Source organism: Podarcis raffonei, chromosome 3, assembly GCF_027172205.1.
Source record: "Podarcis raffonei isolate rPodRaf1 chromosome 3, rPodRaf1.pri, whole genome shotgun sequence".
NCBI lineage: Eukaryota > Metazoa > Chordata > Lepidosauria > Squamata > Lacertidae > Podarcis > Podarcis raffonei.
In genome coordinates this window covers 45,383,533-45,408,014 of record NC_070604.1, presented here as the reverse complement: position 1 = coordinate 45,408,014, position 24,482 = coordinate 45,383,533, and the positions used below count along the sequence as shown (strand labels likewise).

Sequence of the window (24,482 nt, the reverse complement as noted above, 5' to 3'; positions counted from 1 at the left end):
GTGATTACTTGAAGCATAATCAGGGCTGAAAGATACAACTGCCTGACTTCAGACCATGTTGTAAACTTGGGGGATTATTGGGTTGTTCTTGTTTTTATTTTCATTATGTACTTCATGTTTTTATTTTGTGATTTTATGTTGCGAACTAACCTGAGATCTGTGGATATAGGGTGATATACAAATGTAAACAACAACAACAACAACAACAACAAATGGAAGGCCATAAGTCCACTACAACCAAAAAGCCTAAAATGCAGCTGGGCATGCTTTGACTACTCATGCAAAGGGTGATCTGAAAACACACACCCCATGGCCTTATCGCTTATTATACAGTACTTTGTTTTATACAGCTGATTTAAAATTTATAATGGACTTTTCAATTATAAGCAAAATTTTCTTAAGTAGCACACAACAAATGTTGATAAAACAAGAATATATTTTAAATACAAATATCAAATTGAACAGCAAAATAAAATAAACACCACACAGTGACACATTAAACCAGGAAAAACTAATTTCCCCTTATGCAAGTTTTCATTAGATAAAAATCAAGTGATTGTTCAGTAATGATTAGCACCTAAAAGTTCCTAACCCTGACCCTTAACACACAGCAAAGAAGGCACCATGTGGACCTCTTTAGGGAATGTATTCCCTTTTCCCTGAGTGACTGCCTCAACTCTGATGGTGGTGAGACATTAAGATTGCAATCCTATCCCACTGTACTTGATGGGAATAACTTCTAAGTAGACATGTACACTATAAGGTTTACAATTACCCATTGAAAACACATATTTCCCCCCCCCCTTTAAATCTTAATCTCTGACAGAAATTTAGACTCACGTCCACTCAGTCTCATTTTAGCTTCTCATTTTCTCATCCTTATCCCCTTCACCCTGCCAGGTCCCTTTCCCCCCTCCCACTCTTGAAATGTACATTGCAGGGGGTTTTTTTCCAGCGCAGGAACATTTCTTCCTCTTCTGTAAACAACATTGTTTCGTGCCTATTTGAACTGTGCCAACAGTAATCACTAATTCAGCAACATCTCAGTAGCTGTAGCTTTAAACCTCTCCCACTTTGCTCTCCACCAAAAGACAGCTAGCGCTTGGGGGCAGATTCAAAGAGGTCAGAAAGGGTCACAAGAATACTATTAACATCCACTTACACCCTGTGTCAGAAGAAGGCAGCAAAAGGGCTCAGGAATGAAGATTTAGTATCTTGGTGAAAAGATCTGGTTTTACAAGATCCTTCACAGATAATGTCCTTCATTCCAAGGCACTGTTGGCATTTTGTTCTTTGTTCCTCTGCCTCCCCTCTCTCCATACAAACACACTATTTGTATCAGGCTTCTGGAAGTAGGGTTTTTTTTGGTTTGCAAAAGCCAGAGGAATTATAAACCTGGTCTTACTTTATCACAAATTAAGAATGCTCTTATGTAGCGAGAACCCACAAATCAGAAGAATGGGCACTGGGCTAACTGCTTTCATTCAAGTTGAGAAAGAATGGCATAAACTTGTAAGGATAAGCTAGGAAAGGGGACACAAAGTTGTAGGGAATATGCAAAACTGGGGACAGGCATTAGGGCACTTGTTTCTGTATCAGGCCATCGCTCGGTCCCTGCTCCTGCCAACCTAGCAGTTTGAAAGCACGTCAAAGTGCAAGTAAATAAATAGGTACTGCTCCGGCGGGAAGGTAAACGGCGTTTCTGTGCGCTGCTCTGGTTCGCCAGAAGCGGCTTAGTCATGCTGGCCACATGAACCCAGAAGCTGTACGCTGCCTCCCTCGGCCAATAAAGGGAGATGAGCGCCGCAACCCTAGAGTTGTCAGTGACTGTATCAGTATGAGAAGACCTCAAAATTAGCAAAACCAAAGAGGAGGGGAAGTCCCTCATTTTTGAGTCAGCGTACATAGGGTAGGGTTCTGCAACAGGCTTAAATGGTTAAAATTTACAAGCAGAAGACAGCAGTATTATGCCCCAATACTACTTGTTTCACTTTCGTTGGAACATTCACAAAATTGTGCTCTACAACTCAAAGTAGGTTTCAGAAGAGGACAGTTGCCAGAAGCAAAGATTTAGAATGTAAAAGCACATTATTTTACATGAAAGAGGAAATATGTTTACTATTTACATGCTGCAAGAGTAGGTCCATTCCTTAATTTAAAATTTCTGTGTCTTTTTGATGGTGAGTAAATTTTACTCTTCTCTTAAAACAAACATAGTTTATTCCCCCAATCCTAGAACTTTTTTTGTGGTCACAATTATTAGAATACTTTCACAGGAAATATTCTGTACACTCAGAAAGGTCAGTTTAAAGAGAGCAGGAGGGAGGTTGTGTAGTTATTTCCGGAAACAGTTCAAACGCATGAACGATGATTGGTCTTGCTGACAGAAAAGTTTTTGAAGAATTACGTCCGCTACAAGCCTTGTGTAACACAGCTAACACAGTTAATTCCTATTGTGCCCGTCAAACAAATTCACTGAAGCTTAACCTGTCTTAACAGTAGTTTCGCTCTGCACACACACTATTCAATCATTCTTAAAATCCTCTAGATGCCAGGTATTAAAGGAAGCCCTGCAATATACGTAAATAATAATGTTGTCATTACTTATAATGCATTTTTGCCACTGACAATTTTAGCAGAAAGGAAATCAACAAACTACAAGAGTTCAAGCTTCCCTGTGACAGAACTACCTTGTAATTCAACCACTAAATGACGACACACAAAACTTCATTCTAGAAAGTTATCAAAGTACTGTACAGTACAACATAACACACTGAACTGACAGTAACTGCAAATCTATGCTTGTTTTCAGAATCCTCTAATGGAAGCATACAAAAAAAATGTTCTATAAAGTTTAAAATACAGAAAAAGCACTGCAAACAGTGTTTGAAACTCCCATCATTCTAGGCGCATTTTGCAACAGGGAATTTCATTAGGGCGAGCAGTTTCTGAGCTCTGGGCGCAGTACTGCACCTAAGATTTCAGATTAAAACTGCAGAGTGGAAGGAAAGGAGGACCTTTTTCTGCCTCCCCACTTTCAGATACTCTCTGAAGACTGGAGAAGAGACCTTCTTAAGAATATTAGGGGGTTGGGCACGAGAAGGACTAGACCATGTGAAAAGTATATTATGTTATATTTTAGCTGCAGTTCATTCATTTTCAGCTTTGTATTCATTATACAAAAGTGCGCCTAGACGTTCTGTTGTTGTGCCCATAACCTAGGTTTAAGGTGACAATTATCTCCTAGCTTTCATAACTCAGTTTCTAACACTGACTGTAAAGTGGGGAAGAGAACAGTATCAACTCTCTTCTCAAGGCCTGTAACACTTTAATACAGTAAAACCTTTGTTTTGTATCTTACATACCTAAGGCAAAACCTAAGGTCAAATGGCATTCTGAGCTTTAATTTTGAGGATTGAGGATGAAGCATCTATATGATATATTTTATTGCAGGAAACAATGATAACTCAGGGACCAACAGAATTTAGGAAACAAACATGGGCATTGCTTGTCATGAGCATTACATTACTACCAACCAACCTACCTACTTCAGAGAATAGCATATTCCTCCCCATACATTAAATTCAATCTTTGCATACCTAGTTTATGCAAATAACAATGGAATGTGCAGAAATGCTGAGTGTAAAAATATCTTGCATCCTTCAGTTTATTTCATCTTGTTCATCTAGATCCCTTTACACCACCAGTTGCTTATTATCATCAATATCAATATCAACAAGAACAACACATACAAAGAGTCCCCCCCCCTTACAACGAAGCAGAATGACAATGTGACAATTTTGAAAGAGAAGAATGCTTTATTTTCAATGCCCTATTAGCACAAATGAAGAAATGGGCAACGGAGTGTGGGATTATATCAACAAAAGGAAGAATAATTAGATTACAGTCTGCTGTTTTGAAAAGAAACAAATGCTGACTTTCTAACTGATTTTTCACAGGCATTTCTTTAAAAAAAATATTGGCCTGAGACATATCTAAGACTACCAATCATGGAGCCTGTGTGCAGAAGTATCCTTTTGCATACGGATGTCTCTGGGCACATCAAACCTTCCAGTGTGTCTTGCTATTGATGGACTTGGGATAGAAATAACTATGCAGAAACTATAATACATGCCAAAAACTCAAGAATTTAATTATACTCTTCTACTGTCTGCATGGGACAAATTGGTGTAGGTCTCAACGCAGAGTGAGGGTGGGGGATTTGACACAAATTTGGCACTCCATAGGAACACAACTAGAGATGTATGCAAATCAGCCTACAGATGTTTGGTAAAATTCAACTGATTATACATATACACAGAATGTATTAATTCTAAGGTGGCATGATTCCTGTTCTCATCAGCTGAGGGAGACATGAGAAATTATTAATTAAGCTGTGCATAATAGCAGTTTGCTACTTCCTTTTGACTGTCACAAATTTTTTTAAAACTAAAAACAATAGATGCATTGAACAGATATTTTGATGGATCACCATTAACTCAAGCATTAAAAGAGAGTAAGAAACATTTTAAAGAATTAAACAGATAACAACTAAGAAACAGATTCTAGCACCAAGATTTGCGTTCCTTTTCAAGTCGCAACTCATCCTAGGTTTAAATTTTGCCTCAAGGGGATGCCAATAATACAAGAGACACAATACTACTAATCTAATATGGATGTTTTTGGTACAAAAACAGAGGCCTGAAATGTAAGTTAGTGCCACATATTCTCTTCTTCTTTTTTGCAATCCACCCCTACTATATGTTTCACTGCATATGAAAGTAACCAGAATGTTCAGTCCCTCCCTAGTACTGAATTATGGCATGACTTCTGTGCACCTAAGTAATAAATCTACAAATGGTTTATCTTGTACAAGCATATACGGTAATCACATTAGCTAGGACACCGTTTTTCTATCACTCTTTATGTTCTGTTTCGAGCTGAGTGCTTCAAGAATATGCCATTGTTTTTAATAGATTTAGGTGTTCTACATCTACCTGAATATTCATCAAGCTTTGTACTTTGTGTTACTTTAATACTCAACACAAAGCTTAAATAATAGAGGACTAAGCCCAGCCCTGTTCTAAAGTGCCTGAAGCAAATTGCAACTCATCTCTTCAATAAGAAGATGACAGGCACTGTTTTGGAATGCATAGATAACTGCATTTTAGAGATATGAGGATCCTGCCCTCTTGACTAGGCTGCAACATGCTTTAAGGCAGGCAGTGGAGAAGATCAGGACTTTTTGAATTTGCAGGTAATGGTCACCAACCATACATCAAGTTAAAAATGGAGAAAACTTGCATTGAAAGTTAAGTTGCATAAAGAGAGCCATCACTGCCAAAGCAGAGGCTGATTCAACACACATTTGTCAAAGTTTATGGGAATACGTTTGGTGTGGCTTTGAAAATATTCCGCCAATATTGAACAGGGGGGTGGGGGGGGCATGATCCTTAAAACATCTGGTGTATGAAATGGATATATGCAGAGCTGTTGTGGCACAGCAGCAAGACAGGGACTGGGCATGCTAACGATTGTGCTTAGTTGTCATTTCCAAATCACAAAAAGAAAGGAAGCTTTATTCTTTATACAGCTATGGAAACAGATAATATCTTGTCGTATTTTAATACACTGTATTTGCAAGGTGTTATACCTTGCAAATGGAATACTGAAATGCACACAAATCAGCATTAACTATTCAAACAGTAACTTTCTGCCAAAGCTTCCACTTCCTTATAGGAACTCTCCCACCCAACAGTTAATTTTATTTTCTCGTAACTGTCTTCGGCCAACACAGTGAATCACTGAAATTACACAATTACCCAAGTGTGTTATATATGTATAAAAGCACCATAAAATATAGGTAACAGCTTACTATATTTAACAACCACTATAGCTTACTTTGAAGGGACGCGGGTGGCGCTGTCGGTTAAACCACAGAGCCTAGGGCTTGCCGATCAGAAGGTCGGCGGTTCGAATCCCCGCAACGGGGTGAGCTCCCATTGCTCGGTCCCTATTCCTGCCAACCTAGCAGTTTGAAAGCATGAAGTGCAAGTGGATAAATATGTACCACTCCGGCGTTTCTGTGTGCTGCTCTGGTTCGCCAGAAGTGGCTTAGTCCTGCTGGCCACATGACCCGGAAGCTGTACGCCGGCTCCCTCAGCCAGTAAAGCGAGATGAGCGCCGCAACCCCAGAGTAGTCCGCGACTGGACCTAACGGTCAGGGGTCCCTTTACATAGCTTGTTTTAAAATAGTTTAATCCCATTTTTCTGCATATGTAAAAGCATAAAAGTAGTGTTTTAATTCAGTGCTTGCAATAAATTTGCAAAGTGTGTTGTAAAGGACACAAATTATAATAATAAACTTGCTCAATGCAAGTTTTTGTTTAACAGATTCTGTCTTCATTCTTACTTGTCTCTAATGAGAACTGGTTGTGACAAGTTTACCTATAATTGGAATGAATGCAGGTTTTTTTAAAAAAGTATTTAAACTAAAAGAGTGAGTCTGTTGGTGAATAACATATGGTTAATTTCACAATTAAGAAACCTTCATAAATTTCCTGAAATGCAGGAGATTATTCAAAAGCAGCTTCCCAGTGCATTTATACATGGGGGGCAGGAGGGAAACCACATGTGAGGCAGTCAGCACCTGACAACTTACATTTAGGATACACATCATAATACCCTCCACTGAAGCACCTATTGTGTAGAGAAAGTATGTAACATGAGATGTGTTTTCTTCTTAAATAAATCAAGGTGACGGGATTCTGGAAATGAGAGGCGATGACAGCAGGGCTTACCATGAGGCAAGTAGGGGTAGCAGACTTGGAGTGCGATTAATTAGTGAGAGACAAGTGAGAGGTGACCAATGCATCAGGTAAAGTCCCTTCACAAATCGCACTGAAATGAACAGGAGCTGAGTATCTTGCACATGCACAGCTCCCATTTATTTCAATGAGGCTTGCAGGAGAATTACTCCTACGGTGGCCATTTAGATTTTCCACATCAAGTTTGGAGCATACCTGGCTGGATTGGACTCTCAGCTCAGCCTGGAAGGCATGAGGTCTAACCTACAAGTCAACGAATGAGGAAGCCGGGCTCAGGAGCCAAATGCAGCCTCTCTTCCTGGGCTGCGTCCCCTCAGCCACAACCCTCACTAGCCTTTGCTTTGGGTTCTCAAGTGCTTTTGTCTGGCTAGAATGAGTCCTTGGGCTGTAATTAAATTAATCTTGGTTGGATGGGGAAATGAAGAAGAGAGAGAGTAGAACCTGTAACTTTTGCATGTGTTTAACTACAGTGCAAAGGTAAGAGACACATTTCATGACCCACTCCCGTTTGCTTCTGCCCCCCCCCCTGCTGTAAATTGAGTCTCCTAATCTCAGGTGTGACCTGGGCCAGCTGTTGCTGCTTCTCTGATTGGTAAGGAGAAGGCGGTGGCACTCCGGCTATGCTCAGGCTCCGGTCTTGCTTTTTTCTTTGTTTGTTTTTTTCTCGCCTTCCTACATAAACCAGGGTGTGCATTGGCATATCCAAGCAGTGTTATGGTTCAACGCTGGCTCAGACCTGAGCCCTGGAAGGTTCTGAGATTAGGAGGAGGGGCGAGAGAGGAAGAGGCAACACTTGCAGCGGCCAAACAATCACAGAAACCGGAGCTGGGGGTGGGGAGAAATAGAGAGAGAAACAGAGGAGTTCCTTACAGATAGCTCTTGTATTCATAGATTTTCCCCTCCTCCTGCTTGTTTACAAAATGTAGACACGGTGCAAGAGAAGGAGACTTGGCCTCAGAACCCTGTCTTGCATGCAGGGATAACCCTCCCCTCCCAGCTCAATGCAATGCATACATGTATATTTTAAATACCTACCTTTTCTCTTCTCTCCCAGGGCGCCCTGCTACGCACATCCCAGCTCGGCGGACGAACAAACCGTGCAAAACGATGGGCTTGTAGGAAGCGGGGAGGTGGGGGAATCTCTGCCGCTCCAGCTGCCCCTCGTAGGAGCGCTAGGCTTGGTCCTCCCTTGCTCCACCCTCGTGAAAAGGGTTTGCAAAGTTACTACGAAATCCTGCTCCAATGCACGCCGCAGGTAACTTTGCTCTCCGGCGTGGGGCGGGGGAGGCTTCTGCGTTCACCATCCGCTCCGGCATTGCCATCTAGCGGCCGCACCTGGAAACAGCCCAAAGTGAAAAAGATCTGCGGCTCAGAGAACGGAGTCAAGAGGTCGAGATGGGCGTTGGTGAGCGACATCTAGCGGCCACGGTCCGGAATTCGTCTGACCCTCCTTGACTCGCGTGTCCTAATTTTTTTCATCACAATATATGTCCCATGGAACACCGTGAGACTTGCTTCTCAGTAAAATAAAAAATAAAAAAAATCATGCTTAGGATCTGGCTGTTGACTTTCTGTGTAGGAAAACAGATGTGGCAAAAGGAGCAGCACAAATTTAAGAAAAAAAGAAATCACTCAGTGATTGACTTGAATATGCAAAAAATGCTTCCACAGGTCAAACACCACTCTCCCCACCACCACTTCTGCTGCCACCGGAACACACAGCCGGTGTTCCACTCACCCCAAAACTGGGTGAGAGTAGAGGCATTCTGCAAGGTGTTGTGGCTCATCTTCTCCACCCTAGGAGGCATTCCAGTGAGAGGGTGCATTCTGGTGGGGGCGGAAGTGGGCTGGTTCTGCCCTCTGGTGTATGTCTGGGTCAAAAAAGCAGGCCTTGCCTATACAGTGGGACCTCAGGTTACATATGCTTCAGGTTACAGACTCTGCTAACCCAGAAATAGTGCTTCAGGTTAATAACTTTGCTTCAGGATGAGAACAGAAATCGTGCAGCAGCGGGAGGCCCCATTAGCTAAAGTGGTGCTTCAGGTTAAGAACAGTTTCAAGTTAAGTACAGAATGAATTAAGTACTTAACCCGAGGTACCACTGTATTTGTTTTCAAGCGCCTGAGCTCAGTAACAGAACATATAAAGCAATATTTTTAAAGTGATGAACCATCTGGTCATGAGGATAATGGATTTCTCCTGTCGCTCACAAATCATGCATCAACAAGCACATTCAGAAGCAACAGATTGCTTACTGGCCACAGGATTGTGCATCCATAACTGTATAATGTAAACCAGTCACTCCGAAGCATCTTACCTGACTAAACTTGTCTGCAAATTTTCAAGGGTGCACTTTTCATCTTTACTGTCCCTGTCTTGCCAGCTTATTCAATGCCACTGCTTGTACTTGTGGATTAATACTGAGAAGACAGCGCGTGTGGTTCCCTCAGGTAAAATCTTGCTGCCTTCTGTGAGACTTACAGTGCAATCCTCTGTATGTCTACTCAGAAATAAGCCTCACTGAGTTCAATGGGGCTTACTCCCAGGTAGAAGGGTGTGGGTATACACATGTACAGGGTGAGTCTTTTAAAAGAGGCTCCGTGGAACATTTGTACTCTGTATCCACAGGGCCTCTTTTAAAGGACTCACCCTGTATAATTGCAGCCTGCCTCCCTGGTAAGCATGCTTAGGACTGCAGTTGTATGTTAAAAGGGGGATTTTGGCGCTCAAATCTGACCAGAATACTTCACCCTCAGATGTGTTAGTAAGCTAATGGGGACATAAGTACTCTGTACATGCTCAGATACCAAATGCAAGAGGAGACAGTGACACCCATACATTTAATAGCTGTTCAAAAAAAGGACTTTTGGGAGATCCTGTCATGTCACCGTGTTACAGAAAGAAAGAAAAAGGTATACCTGTCAAAATCCCCAACTCTGCACTACTCTCGAGTCTAGTCACCACTGCAGCCGTCCCACTACATACAAAGAGCACAAACACCTAATTTTGGGGCGAGGCGGGACGGTGTGTTCTGAAACATTGTTTGAAACCCCGCGGCTTTCCTTTCGCAAATTCAACGCTGGCCCCTCCCTCCGTGTGGCATGAGAATCCTTAATATATCTATCTATATCTATTTAAAAAGTATGTGTGTGCGCGCGCGCGCGTGTTCATTGGTAGGGCCCCTCCCTCGAGTGGCTCGTTTCTCGTTTCTCGGCGTCTACTATTATGTTACTCCGTGTGTGTGTGTGAGTGAGTGTGTGTGAGTGTGTCAGGTGACTTGGGTCACGCAGTTTCTCTCCTCTGGGAGGGACGGCAGGGCCTCGGCTGACTTTCCTTTGACAACTGCGGCGGCGGCGAGGAAGAAATACAAGGAAAGGGAGCAGCTTAGGTCAGCGTCCCAGGCGAGAGGCAGCCTCGAGGGGCGCGGGGGGTCTCGTGGCGGCGGCGGCGGCGGGGCGAGCGTGCCGCTGGGGGGCCGGCCGGCCGGGGTCTGCCTTCGGAGAAGGGGCAAGGAGCCCGGGGAGGGAGCAGGATGAGCCAGGTGCCGGGGAAGCCGAAGGAGCAGGAAGAGGACGAGGGAGAAGAGGAGGAGGAAGAGGAGGAAGATGAAGAGGAGGAGGAAGACGACGACGACGAAGACGAGGAAGAAGACGAGATCGTGGGGCTTGCAGATTACGGGGACGGGAGTGGATCGTTTTCGGACGGCGACCCGGAGAACGGCGGGGACGGGGCGTGTAAGTAGCTCGGCGGCGCCGCCGCTGCCCCGAAGGGAAAGGGCGGCCTCGTGACTGCCAGGCCCATTGTTTTGGGGCGGAGTGAGCGGCAGAGAGAGAGGGGGGAACCCACCGGGCTGCGCGCAGGCGGCGTTCAGCGCACCCGGGAGAACTGGGGAGAGTTGCGGGGCTGGGAAAGGGGAGGAAGGAAACGGGGTTGGGTCACGGGGGTGCCCACTTTGGATAAAATATTGTTGTGAGTGACACAGGTAAGCTCCGCCCTACGTAATCGATCACAAGACGCGGGTGCACAGACACACACCCTTTGAATGGCAATGCCTATGGACTTTGGGGGACCTCAGCCCCTAGGAGTGGGAGGGGGAGCAACAAACTGCACCCATAATGTTTGCCCTGCATGCCATGGGCATAGCCAAAGAGGAGGGCAGCTGCCCTCCCCATCAAGTAAAAGAATAGAAATATTTAACTGATCAATCCCCCCTCAACAATGTCCTGCCCCCCCACAAAAATATTGCTATGCTACACCCCCCTTCTTTCTTTCTGCCCACAGAAGCAGCAGCAGCAACCTGAGTGGCCCAAGGCATTTTGTTACCCGAGGCAATGAGGGCCAAGGTGGTGTCCCAGTTCCGACTGGGCTGGCAGATATACTGAGAGGGACTCCGCCTGCCACCACACCTGAGGGCTGCAGGAGGGCTTAGGGGGCACATCAGGCGGCTTGATACGCAGAGGCCTTCTAGAATTGTAGCGTTGGGCGGGACACATGGATCATCTAGTCCAACCCCCTGCAATGCTGGAATATGTTGCCCAATGTGGGGCTCAACCCCATGACACTGAGACCCCATGACACTGAGACTCGTGCTCTACTGACAGAGCTATTCCAGCTTCCATTACCTTGACCTCTTGACTCACCCTCCTCCCCAGTATCTGCTGCCTCACTCTGCCTAATACTGGGACCGGCCCACACCTAACCTGTTGAACTGGGTTGGGGTTTTCCCTTTGCTTTGTTTTTTGGCGAGACAGAACCAAAGTCTCGTCATGCTGCCCAAGTGAATGCTGAGTGATCCTGGATTCTTGCAGATTGCAAAGGGTCTCATACAGGCTACGTCCGTACAGCAGAATGGGGGAATTGGTGCAGACGGTGATAGTGGTTGGAGGACAGAGCTTTGTGTGCCATGAAGCTTGTATGTTAGCCTGCTGCCCCTGGATGTGGTAGAGGGTGGTGTCCCATTACCAGTATTGGAAGTGGAATTCAGTTGCCAAAGTCCAGTCAACGTCTGTGCTTGTCCTTTGCCTTGGGTAGCAAAATGTCCTGGACTGGCCCCGCTTATAGAAGCCTTTCATTCTCTTTGGTGTACAAGTACAACAGTTTTCAAGACATTGGCAATACAGGTGGGAATAAGGTTGTGGGGATGTGGAAGACTTCTGGGGTGGGAAAGGCAGTGCTTTGAATTGGGTAGAGTATGGAGTGAGGGCCTTGAAGGAGAGATATTAGAATATGGGGCTACAAGTACAGTGGTACCTCGGGTTACAGACGCTTCAGGTTACAGACGCTTCAGGTTACAGACTCCACTAACCCAGAAATAGTACCTCGGGTTAAGAACTTTGCTTCAGGATGAGAACAGAAATCGCTTGGCAGTGGCGCGGCAGCAGCGGGAGGCCCCATTAGCTAAAGTGGTACCTCAGGTTAAGAACAGTTTCAGGTTAAGAACGGACCTCCAGAACTAATTAAGTTCTTAACCCGTGGTACCACTGTAAACATAAACAGAGGTACTTGATGTCTCAGGGCCAACATTTGGAATAGAGTAAGAGTTTTGGGGCAGAGGAGGGAATTTGGGGGGTGGTATCAGGTTTGGGACGTGGGTGGCACTGTAGTCTAATCCACTGAGCCTTGGGTTTGCCGATCAAAAGGTCTGCGGTTTGAATCACTGTGACAGGGTGAGCTCCTATTGTTCAGTCCCAGCTCCTGCTAACATAGCAGTTCAAATGCACACCCAAAAGTGCAAGTAGATTAATAGTACCGCTCGGGAAGGAAGGTAAACGGCGTTTCCGTGCGCTGCTCTGGTGTCAGTGTTCCGTTGCGCCAGAAGCGGCTTAGTCATGCTGGCCACATGACCCAGAAAAACTGTTTGCGGAGCAGACAAATGCCGGCTCCCTCGGCCTGTAAAGTGAGATGAGCACCGCAACCCCAGAGTTGTTCGCAACTGGACTTAACTGTCAGGGATCCTTTACCTTTTATCAGGTTTGGGAGTTGGAGACGTTAGTTTAGGAATGGGGTTAGAATTTGGAGCATGAATGGGTGGTGCTAGGAATGAGATGGGTTGGAAGAGAAGCAAGCCTTCCTGGAGTTTGGCTACAGAGATTTGGAACACACGACTAGACTGAAAGAGAGGTGTGATTATGGCATTAGTCACTGAGGTGGGGATGTGCTGGAGCTTACAGTGATTTCAGTGGAGAAATGAAATGGACAGCCAGAGATGTATTTTATCTTTGGGATGGCACCTGACAATGAGAAATTTGTTGGGAGAATTAGATTTGGGAGGGGATAGATTTCTCATGCTTTTTATAGTAATATTTTTGTATAGCACTTCAGAACGTTTGGAGCACTTTACATTCATTATCTTGGTAAGCCTTGGGTGAGACCTGCTAAAGCCATCTTGTAGTTAAAGATAGGTTTGAGCTACATATACACATGAATCCTGGCAGCTGTAGTTTACCCCCTCACAGAGCTACAGTTCTCAGCAACATTAACAAACTAAAGCTCCCAGGATTCTTGGGGTGTGTGTGTGGATCTGTTTAAACGTATGTTGTGTATGCAGCTCCAAACTAGGTGTCCCCTGGCTTACAACACAAACAGTTAAGACACTAATGGTACTCCAGCTTTATGCATGGTTCATTTTTGCTGCATAAATATAAAGGTGTACCATATTTAATGTGAGCCAGGGTCTAGCCGGGGGGGGGGGGTTACTCCCCCATCCCATCTAGTTTATGTTTTCAATATCATGGTGTAGATCCCACCCAGAAAATTGTAAGTAGCCATTGAGGGCCTCAACATATGCAGCTTTTACCTTGCTACTGAATGCCCACCTCTAGCTTATGCATACCTGAGATCAGGATGAAAGGGGATTTCGGGTCCAAAGGTACAACCTGAAGTGCCGCATGACACCTAGCATTGTTTTTCCAAAGGAAATTAAGTATGAGATGGGATGTAAGAAAGAGGAATAAGTAGCTGATTGGCTAGAGTCAGATCTAACTTTGTATTTTATTGTTTATTACATTTATAGACTGCCCCGTTGGCCAAGTCCTCTGACAGCTTGAAAAAATCAATCAAATAGAAAAATACGATTGTTTAAATAATACAATCTAGCATATGTAACGCAGAAGCCAGCACCAAAAATACAGAAAAGCAGACCAATATAAAAATATCATGAAAACTTTCTTTGTAGATAGTTTTATGGATCTAGACTTTGTGTCCAAATAATAAGTGAGCGTTTGGGGAGAGGAACAAGTAGGCACTTAGAGTACTGTCTGTTGTGGCTGTCTTGTTGTGGGGAAGAACAGGAAAAGAAGAACAGGGAGAAAACAGAGGGGGAAGGGGAGGAGGTGTCCAGGCATGTGACAGACAGTGGAATACGGTAGGTAGAGAGCATTGGGAGAGCATGGAAATAAAAACATAAGTGGCTGTGCAGCTGATTGTATGGGTTGCTTCAGAAGTGAATTGTAGATGGTATAAAGCTGGGAGGAAACTTATGTAGACGAGCAATGGGATGAAACGTCAATGAGAAACTAAAGGAAAGAAAAACTAAGTTCATTGAGTTGGGGGAGGGGAAATAAGCTCCAGACGGGAGGTTGGATTCAGCCTGTGTTTTAAGAGCAGAGGGAGAAAACTATCCTAATAAATGTGTCAAACTCTTGAAACAGTATCTGGAGGGAGGGATAAGCTCTAATAAAGTACTTCCTATTGGTATTTGTGGTACAGATATCCAGTGTCTCTTACAAATTGCACGTGTTTTACTGATGCAAACTTGGAGATCTAAGGAAATAAGGAAGGCAGACTTCAGGCCCATAAAAGGCAACAGCTGTAGAGGGCTCAGTGTTTAGAGCTCCTTTGCAGCTGTGAATGTCAGTTCCCTTATTACCAGGCTCTGCTCCAGGGTCTGCCTGCATATTTTTGATGACATTGTGTGCACTGGTGTGATGGTATAGAAAGGGTATTTTTATAGGCAGTTTAAAAGGAGAAACCCTTTTTTCCTCCTAATGGGTTAACCATGGTTACTACATTTTTGTGTTAAAAAGAATAGGCTGTTCTGCCACCTGTTGCTTTGTGCATAACACAAACTGTTTTCCTTTTTGGCTACATTTTCTTCTGTTTTACAGAGCTGGGAAAAGATAGAAAATTGCTTCAGACTCTAGGATTTCTTGAGGGAAGCGTTAGATTTATGTTTCAAAGTGTCCTTTTGACATTAATCCATACAAAGCATTGTTGGTATTTTGTGCAAAGGAGTTTATACTTCTATAGAGTCTGTATAGTTTGACAATCTGTGGATTTATAAGCAAAACAGCTTTTCCAGTGACACTACTTTAAGGAGCACTTGTTCTAGTAAGAGTGCTCTTTTTTCCTTCAATGAAAAGGGAATATGACAAATATTACTTGCAGTGTAGCGGCCTCTGAAATAGGTGTTCGTCTCCAAAATTAATATTCTTCTCCATCAGAGGTCTTCTCCCATGATTCAGTGAGCATATGTGCCATCTCATGTTTCACAGCTCCCTTTCAGAACTGATCTGGATGTACAGAAATAGCACATGGTACTCTTCTTTCTGGGTTATACTCCTACAGACTGCAGGTGGTAGAAAGGTTTGAATATTTGAATGCTGCACCATATAAAGCAGGGATAAGGGAAGCTGTGGCCAGGGCTGGCCCAGGACATTTTAGCACCTAAAATGAACCACAAAATTGTGCCCCTCCCCACCAGGGAAGAAGCAGGGAGTGAAGACCTACATCAGGAACAAGGCAGGGAATTAAGATCTACATCGCTGTGGCTCTCCCGATGTTGAATTCCAACACCAACATCTTAAACAAAAGATTACATTTACTAGAAGGCCATGGTAACTAAAGAAAAAAATTAAAAGATTTTTACTTAATTATTGAAAAAATACAGTGGTAAGGGATTTCTTACTACCGTATCTTGTCTTGCATTCCAATACAATAATACAACCTTATTAATTTTAAAAAAGATTTAAATTAAGTACTGCATATTTGAATCATAACACCCATGTTAGTTTACTTGAGGAAGCTATGCTGCTCCATTTTACATATTTGTTTGGGTATTTGGGAGCTCTTACCGTATATAGCATTAATTATTCCAGATGTCACATACAGCAATGCATATTTTTCTTTGGTCACTGTCCATTTCAATATACCTGAAATACTTTTATTTACTTATTTTGAATATTTTTATACCAGCCTTCCTCGAAACCCCCAATACAGGTGCCTTTCTGAGATAACTAAGAAAGTGTGAGAGGGTATAATAGAGAAAACAAAAAGCTGCAACTTGTATTCTTGGAAGAAAAGGCTGCATTTAATATTATTACTTCCTTTCACTATCATACTAACCACCCAGAACAAAAATAGTCAAAAACAATAAGTCTCAATGCTTTCACGTTTTCCCTCACCAGTCAGTCAACTAAAGTTTTAATAGATTGATTGATTATTAAGTAATAAAACTATCAATCCTGTGATTGTAACAGCTTACAATATGCAATACTAATTCTGAGGGTCTTCTGCATTTTTCACCATCAGTAGCTTACGTTATTCTTTAAGGGAGGTGAGTTGTCTTTTGAACCAGCAGGTGTTGCTGGCAAAATATCTGGTGGGTAGGGTGAAGGGGAAATGCAGAGGTTAATTAGTCATTAGATCAGTCAACTAAAGCTTGATCTCTTTGGCATTGGAAAGGAAGGAATCCTAAAATGGTAGGATTGGGGAGTAAAATCAGTTGAAATTGTGTTAGAATTTGGTTGCAAATAAACACCTGTTTTTATTGTTGTTGTTATTTTTGCAAATAATGTTTTCTTTTTATTCAGTTCTAGATTTCAATGAGCCCTTTAGTACTGAAGTCAAGCCAAGAATTCTGCTAATGGGACTGAGAAGAAGTGGAAAGTCTTCGATTCAGAAAGTTGTGTTTCATAAAATGTCACCGAATGAAACCCTTTTCTTGGAGAGCACTAATAAGATTTGCAGGGAGGATGTTTCCAACAGCTCCTTTGTTAACTTTCAGATATGGGACTTTCCTGGGCAAATTGACTTTTTTGACCCTACCTTTGACTATGAGATGATTTTCCGAGGCACCGGAGCACTGATATTTGTTATTGATTCTCAGGTAAGGAAAGGATTTGGGTTATGATCTTAGCTTAGACCAAATACCCTAAATTTGCACACACAAACATCACGCAACAGTAGAATGAATGGTAAAAAGTAGAGATGTAAAGAGCCATAAAAATACCTTTCTCACACATCCCATTCCCAATTTTTCTGATATTTCTCTTTGGGCCTTCACATCTCCAATAAGAATAGCAACACGCAATGTGATTGACTCTCTTGTTAGTACAGGCAAGATCCAGAGAATGACAAGCAGGATTTCCCTTCTGAGGCAGAGTTTTCCTCTGTCCCCCTTCACACTATAGCCCCTTGCTCACACACCTCAAAAGCTGATTCTGAGGGACCCTGTGGAGTAGTGTGATATGTATTATAGGGGCCTACATCCAAGAGATTTGGCAAAAACCAGATCTCCCTCGCCCACACAAGCATGAGTGGAAGAGCAGCTCTATCAATCCTGCCCTGAGTTCTCATTGTTATAGTGTAAACATTGTTATTTTAGCTTTCCTTGTTATGTACATGTAGACTTCATCATGACATTAGACCTAGTATGCTTTTTGCATGTATTATCTGAAACACTAATACATGTAGTAGAATTGAAGTTTTTATAAGGGTTAAATCATACTAAAACAATGCTTGAGATTTATGAATGAAGCATGCGAAACTAACACAGAATGGAAATGGGATGATCTGTCTATCCCTCATGCCTAGTTAAAACTACCATCACAAAAGTGTCCTATTTCTTAGTGAACACTACACAGAAGGAACAAGCAAGTGACCTGTACTTGTTAAAACAGCTGCTTTAATAAGGGAAGGTGAAAGAGACAGGCAGGAAAAACAAGATTCAAAATGTAGGAGTGTTGTTAAGATTTAGTGCTTGATAACTCGCTGAAGTGCTTTCACATTGCGATTTTTGTTTATGAAGATGTAAAAAAACCACCCTTTAAAAACTCGAGAAGTAAAGATTAAACACTTTAATTCCTAATTGGATTTACAAAAGCAAAGCATTTATCCAGTTTATTTTTTTGTTTGTAGGATGACTATATGGAAGCTTTGGCAAGATTGCATCTCACTGTGACAAGAGCATATAAAGTGAATCCAGACATAAACTTTGAAATATTTATCCACAAAGTAGATGGTTTGTCTGATGATCACAAGATTGAAACACAGAGAGACATTCATCAGAGGGCAAATGATGACCTTGCAGATGCTGGGCTGGAAAAAATCCACTTGAGGTGAGGAGAGCAAAGCAATTGATAAAGCCTGCTTTGGGGACAGGGGAGAATGAAAAAAAGCAGTATGCCACCTTTTTGTAAAATCTTAGGGGAAAGGGGGTGACACAGCAGTGGTATGGCGAACTGAGAGTTGCAGTGGTCAGTATAATTTGTGAAAATTTGGTCAAAAATGTATAATTTTGGTTGAAAATTAATAAAAAGTATATTAAAAAAAGAGAGAGAGTTGCAGTGGTCAAATAATTAGAAATCGCGAGCTTTTTATGCTGGAGTTCAGCATTATGCCCAAAATTGACTAATGCTCAGCTTTAAAATGAATACTCAATAATTGACATGGGAAAATAATATATTTGGTTGTATGTACAACCTGAATCCTGAAAACTGTTAACAGCATAGTCAGACTATATCCCTTGATGCTTAGGGCCCAAATGCAGCCCTCCAGAATTCCCTGTCTGGCCCTAGAGTCTCTTCCCTAGGCCACACACCATAATGACCCTGCTCTGCATTTCTGGCTACAGTGTGCTTCTTCCTTGCCTGGATGGAAGGCAGAGTGGGGTGTATAGAAACCAGCCTATGGCGGAAACGTAATGCTTACAGCTGTTGATCTACCCACACTTGCCTCAGGGCCCTCCCACCATTGGCATGTGGCCCCTGACAGGTTTCCAAAAAGAGAACCCGGCCCTCATGCTGAATAAGATTCCTCACCCTGGCTTAAGAGATAAACGTGTTGAGGATATAAGTTACCATTTACTCAAGTAATACACAAGATGGCACAGTCGTTCAATAGTAGGCAGATGGCACTTTAACCCTATTTCTTGTAAGAGCATCCCTTCAGAAGATTCTACAAACAGGGAGCAATGAGAGTCCTGTTATGGCTAACCTCACAAGGATACCAGCTTCAGTTATCACGTTTTACAATTCGCCAAGTGGAGGCCTGTGCTTTCGCCAGGGTTGGCGGAGGGGTGGGGTGTGCAATTTGAACATGACTTCAGCATGTAGCAAATGGTAAAAATAGGCACACTCATCAGAAGTGCTAGATTATGCTTGGGTGAGGAGCAAATGGAAATACAGGTGTGGTGATAAGAGACTGTTCACTGAAACATCATGTGTCAGATCACCCATCAAAAGAAGTTTCCTTATGAGTTTTTACACCAGGAGTGCATGCAGATGTATAATGGATTATTTTTACTTGCTGAATTTTCCACAGTAAGGGGAAATCCCAATTAAATAAAGTCTGAGCTGGCATTTTGATGATGGCAGCACAGGCAGGGGGTGGGGCGGGGGAACTTGCATGCATGGGCAGCCCTAATTCCACAAGCTCCTGTCTGGAAGCACTATAACGCCTCATTTCTGTCTACAAACTTTCCAGAGCTGCTCATTTCAGAGAGATACACTGATATCTATTTCCTTTTCCAGCTTTTATTTAACAAGCATATACGACCATTCAATATTTGAAGCGTTTAGCAAAGTGGTACAGAAATTGATCCCCCAGCTCCCAACACTGGAGAACTTGCTTAACATCTTTATCTCGGTAAATAGTTGTTGTTCTTTTGTATATGTATTTCCTGAGCCTTTGTATATTTTCTTGCAAAACACTGTTTTTGTTTGTTTTTAATTTCATTTTTGTGTTATGTGTTGTTTAGGATACTTGGTATATGAGAATAAATGCCAATAAAAACTGTTCAGTGACGTGGAATTACTTTGAAAACATTCGCTTGCTTGTAAACAACAATTCATTTCAAACTTTTGCTAGAATGTAACTTAGGTCTCTATGATTCTTGTTACAAGCCCATATATTTATCAGAACTGTATCCACTGTTCTGATGGACTGTTCAGCATAGCTTGGTGTTAGGATTGCAGCTCAAACACCAAGTTATACTTTCAGTGGGACACAGCAATGTGAGTTCTGTTGGTCTGTGCCCAAGAATTACACTAAGACTATTTTTATAATACCATATTTCACCAGCTTTTCTTTTCTCATGCACACTTTACTGTCTCATGCACATCATCTTTATTGTCCAAAGACTTGGTTCCTTCAATGAAATCTATATTCTTCCTGTTTCCTTGTAGAATTCTGGAATTGAGAAAGCCTTTCTCTTTGATGTAGTCAGTAAAATTTATATTGCAACAGACAGTACCCCAGTGGACATGCAGACTTATGAGCTCAGCTGTGATATGATAGATGTTGTCATTGACATCTCCTGCATTTATGGGTGAGTAAAGAAACAACAACAAAAAGTACTCTTACGCCATCCTTTGTGCTTGTCTGTCTTGGGCAACCTATAAGGCTTAAAGTCACATAACAATTAAAATGCAAATAAGATTAGAAGGCTTTTCTTTCATATGCAGTAATGATCTTCTAGCTTGCTGTTATTTCAGGATAGAAAAAACCTTTAATTGCAAAAGCACACACTGTGTGTGAGAGAGAGAGAAAGGTCATCAGAGTTATGTGTGTGTAGATAAAAGTGATTTTGAAACTCTAAAGCTTTTACAACTGATAGAGCAGAATAGGCTTGGGTGCAGAAAAGATTAAGTGAATTTGCCTTAGTCTTGTTTAATCTACAGCACTTTTTAACTAGAAACCAAGGGTCTTCCAACAGGAGCCAGTTAGCAGATGTAACTGGGGGGTACTTGTGTATACAAAATATTATAGATCAGAGATTATAGTAACAGCTCCTAAAATGCACCACGAGTTCTACACACAGGTCTGGTCACTAGAAGGGCAGCATTGTAATTTTCATGTAAATAAAATCAGTGATAATTTCACTGAGGCTGAGACATAAGCGACTTTATCCCTGGCAAGCCATCAAATACATGGCAGGATTTTTTATTTTTTTTAACTGCAAATTTTTAAACAGCCTAGGATTGAAAATAGAGCTGGAATAAGATATTTACACACTAGATCAGGGAATATCAACATAGCACCCAAAGGTGCATGTGAACCCAAAGAGTCTTCTTCCTCTGCTGAATTAAGACTTGAAATAAGCATTTGATGGAATGGGTTGTGGTGTGTGCTTGATTAGGGGAGAGGGTCTGCCCGCAAGTGTTTTTCCAGCTTGTAAATGTTACCACGGGCCTAAAAAGGTTGGCAATATCTGTCTCGAACATATTTTGCTTTAAATAGACTTGAAAGCAGAAATAAAAACGTATTCATTCAGGAAGATAAAATCACAGCATTTATCTTCTCTCCAACATCACCCGTGTCTTGCTGTTCAGGCTCAAAGCAGATGGAGCAGGAACTCCTTACGACAAAGAATCAACAGCAATAATAAAACTGAACAACACAACAGTCCTTTATTTAAAGGAAGTGACAAAGTTCCTGGCGCTAGTTTGCTTTGTCAGAGAAGAAAGCTTTGAGAGAAAAGGTATTGAACTTCATTTTGAAAGTTTAAAAATCCATCAGAATCTTGTTCCCAATTAATAATTAAATATTTGTCTTTGTGATTCCGTATGAACAAGCTGTGACAAAACTATAAAGAATGCAGAGGGTATGGAGGTATTACAGCTGATCATTGGGCTTGCTATAGCCTCTGTTAAAGTTGCTGGAGCCATGTATTCATGTTGTTACATTATATATCTGGTCATTTTCAGTTCAGGTTAAGAACAGACCTCCAGAACTAATTAAGTTCTTAACCCGAGGTACCACTGTATATTCACTTCTCATTCTACTCCTATATTTTCCTACCATCCTCTAAATACACAAGTACACACAAGAGTTTCCACTTAAGCAGCAGTAACTTCCTTGCCTTTTGTTTTTGGAAACTTAATGCATCATACTTACTCTCCAAATGCTGTGGGGAATGTATGCATAGAATAACTTAGTCTTCATGACTTCAGGCTCCATTGAGAGGTATTTCAACTTAAAATGTATTTCATAAAACTTGGCTGGTCTTCATTATTTTGTGGCTTCAGTATCACATGACTTCTGAATCCCTGGAAAAACAAAGGGCTAACACAGCAGATTTAAACCATTTAAAATTTGTACCCTCATCACTTAGGGAAGTGAGAGAGCTTTATGGCATTAACTCTGAGTGAAGTTACTGGCTTAATGCTTAAATCCAAACATTGCAATGGTGCATTTTAAAATAATGTGTAGTTCTTGGTAAATTGTACATAAATTTCTGTAGTCGTTTACAGCTTTTCTTACATTATTGCGTTTAAGAGAAAAATCTGATTTTAGCCCTTTACTTTCAGTACATACCACAGAAAAGAGTTTACTTAATTGTGTTGTTGCCATGGCAGTTTGAGTATGGAACATTTCTGTTCTTTTCTTTAGGACTAATAGACTACAACTTCCACTGTTTCCGTAAGGCCATACATGAAGTATTTGAAGTGAGAATGAAAGCGGTGAAAGCTCGGAAGAATCAAAACCAAATTCAGAAGACCAAGAGGGCCACTCCTAATGGCACCCCTAGAATGCCAGTGTAGCCGAACTGTGTGAACCACTGTTAACTTGTAAAACTTCTTATTTCTTGTAATGGTTTCATCAGGTTCCATAGCTGGAAGATGAAAGGGACTGCTGTACTGGATGGCATGGATTTTACCACACTAGCCTCCTGCCAAAACACTGTTTATCTTATCCAGTTGTTCATATTAAGAAGTATCTGTAACAGAACTTTTCTGCACTTTTGTCATGTTTCTTGATGGAAATGAACTTTTGATAAACCCATTTGTGTTTTATTTAAAATGACACTTTTTACGTGTGAACTTGGGTAGGATATGTACCGTTAGTTTCTCTATATGCTGCAAACAAATGAGTAAAACAATCAAGAAAAAATGGTAAGATACCTTTTTACAAATTTGTGGGAGTTTAATATTCATGCCAGTTATATATATATAACTTGTAAATTGAAGTTTTATTTTGAAATACAGTAGCAATAAAAATATTTCCTGGGAGTCCTTTATTGGTACATCAAAAGTTTTGTAAAAATAGGCTTTGAGCTAAATATTTCCCAAATGTCTCCATAATCCTGGCAAACCCATTTTGTTCTTATAATGATGATTACCTCTACAACTTTCTATAAAGAGACCTATTTTGTAACAGTTGCATGTTGTGTTTGGGTTTGTTTTTTTAAATACACTTGCAGCAACAGAAGAAATTCTATGCAGTTATGGTGGAAACAAGCAGGGACCAGCAATCACAGGGTGCAGAAGAGGAAGGAAACTGTTCATCTTCTAACCACCCCCATTAACAGGAGAGGAATCCCCAATCACCATGGAACTCTCCGCAGTGAAAGGACTGTATTTGCTGCTGTCATTCCTTAAGACTACAGTCATACCTTGGGTTGTGAATGCTGCGAGTTGCGTTTTCGGGTTATGGACCGTGCCGAACCCGGAAGTACCAGGACAGATTATTTCTGGGTTTCGGTGCATGCACAGAAGCACTAAATCGCACTTTGTGCATGCACAGAAGCGCTGAATCGTGTCACGTGCATGTGCAGACGCGGCGCTGCGGGTTGCGAACGTGCCTCCCGCACGGATCACGTTCGCAACCCGAGGTATGACTGTATTTAGGTCCAGGATATTAGGAGTGGTTTGATTTGGCAATAGGGCTCTGCCTGCTAGCCCCACAGAGCTATCTAGTGGAAGGACCAAGTTGCTGAGAGAGAACCTTGGGGAGGAAGGGGTGCATGTTGGAAGTGATGGACATAGTTCTCAAGTAATGGAAATACAGCATATGATTTCTCAAACTATTCATGCTAATCTTTTGACTAGCAAGTATATCTTGGTAACAGGAACAATGTATGAGGGTCCACGTATTTCTGCTTCCATAAGATGCCAATTCCAAGAGATGACTAAAGTGGCTCACAGGTTGCATTTGAATGAATACAAGTTTCAAAAAGCATCTGAAGCTATATTTACATTTCTAAAGGAGATGGTACATGAGGCAGTATAGTCACTCCCTCTTTCTACCTCTACCCAAAATACCATTATTTGGGTTTGTTTAATAAAACTTACCCTGCCCAAGTTACTGTATGAAAGGCATTACATAAAACACTGCTTGTCTTCCCTTCCCTCTCACGTGTCCCCACAATGGGCATTTAAGTTCATATTGCTTAAGCACAGCTTGTTGCCTCTGTTGAGGCAGAACTGCCAACTAATTTTTTTGCCATCTGTTCTTAGAAAGCTCAAGATTAAGCTTAATGGAAACCACACAATTCCTCCTTTTGGAGTGAAGGTTCTGTACATCTGAAAGAGTACTTCTTGAGCATGAATGCCACTATGTTTTGTGTGAATATAACTAGCATCAGCTAATTATAGAGTGGCTTCACAACCACTTCTTAGGCCTACAAATGTGAAAGTGAGACATTACCTCTCTCTC

General features: G+C 42.0%; 2 protein-coding genes across 10 annotated transcripts in view; one reads left to right on the top strand and one right to left on the bottom strand.

Annotated features, from left to right (window-relative positions):
• ANKRD6 (ankyrin repeat domain 6) overlaps positions 1–8,119 on the bottom strand; it is a 68,661-nt gene extending 60,542 nt beyond the window's left edge. For 2 of the 9 annotated variants that reach the window (XM_053381458.1, XM_053381460.1), the window contains exon 1: positions 7,863–8,115. The gene's annotated coding sequence lies outside the window, so the exon portion shown is untranslated. Of the gene's footprint in view, positions 1–7,862 lie in introns of all 9 variants that reach the window. The other 7 variants (XM_053381462.1, XM_053381464.1, XM_053381452.1 and 4 more) reach the window with 6 other exon arrangements.
• Positions 8,120–10,053: 1,934 nt separating this feature from the next.
• On the top strand, positions 10,054–23,206 carry RRAGD (Ras related GTP binding D). Its single transcript, XM_053381476.1, has 7 exons — positions 10,054–10,561; positions 16,637–16,932; positions 17,964–18,163; positions 19,577–19,691; positions 20,231–20,373; positions 21,377–21,525; positions 22,437–23,206. Exons 1-7 carry the CDS (start codon positions 10,360–10,362, stop codon positions 22,586–22,588), a joined length of 1,257 nt encoding a protein of 418 aa, XP_053237451.1. The 5' UTR covers positions 10,054–10,359; the 3' UTR covers positions 22,589–23,206.
• The last annotated feature ends 1,276 nt before the right edge of the window (positions 23,207–24,482 follow it).

What these genes read in the sequence shown, in the direction of transcription:
- RRAGD (XM_053381476.1), top strand. Translation starts at nt 10,360, where the DNA reads ATGAGCCAGGTGCCGGGGAAGCCGAAGGAGCAGGAAGAGGACGAGGGA. An exon ending in GAACGGCGGGGACGGGGCGT is followed by an intron (nt 10,562 to 16,636) that starts GTAAGTAGCTCG and finishes CTTTTTATTCAG; the next exon opens with TTCTAGATTTCAATGAGCCC. An exon ending in CTGGAAAAAATCCACTTGAG is followed by an intron (nt 18,164 to 19,576) that starts GTGAGGAGAGCA and finishes TTCCTTTTCCAG; the next exon opens with CTTTTATTTAACAAGCATAT.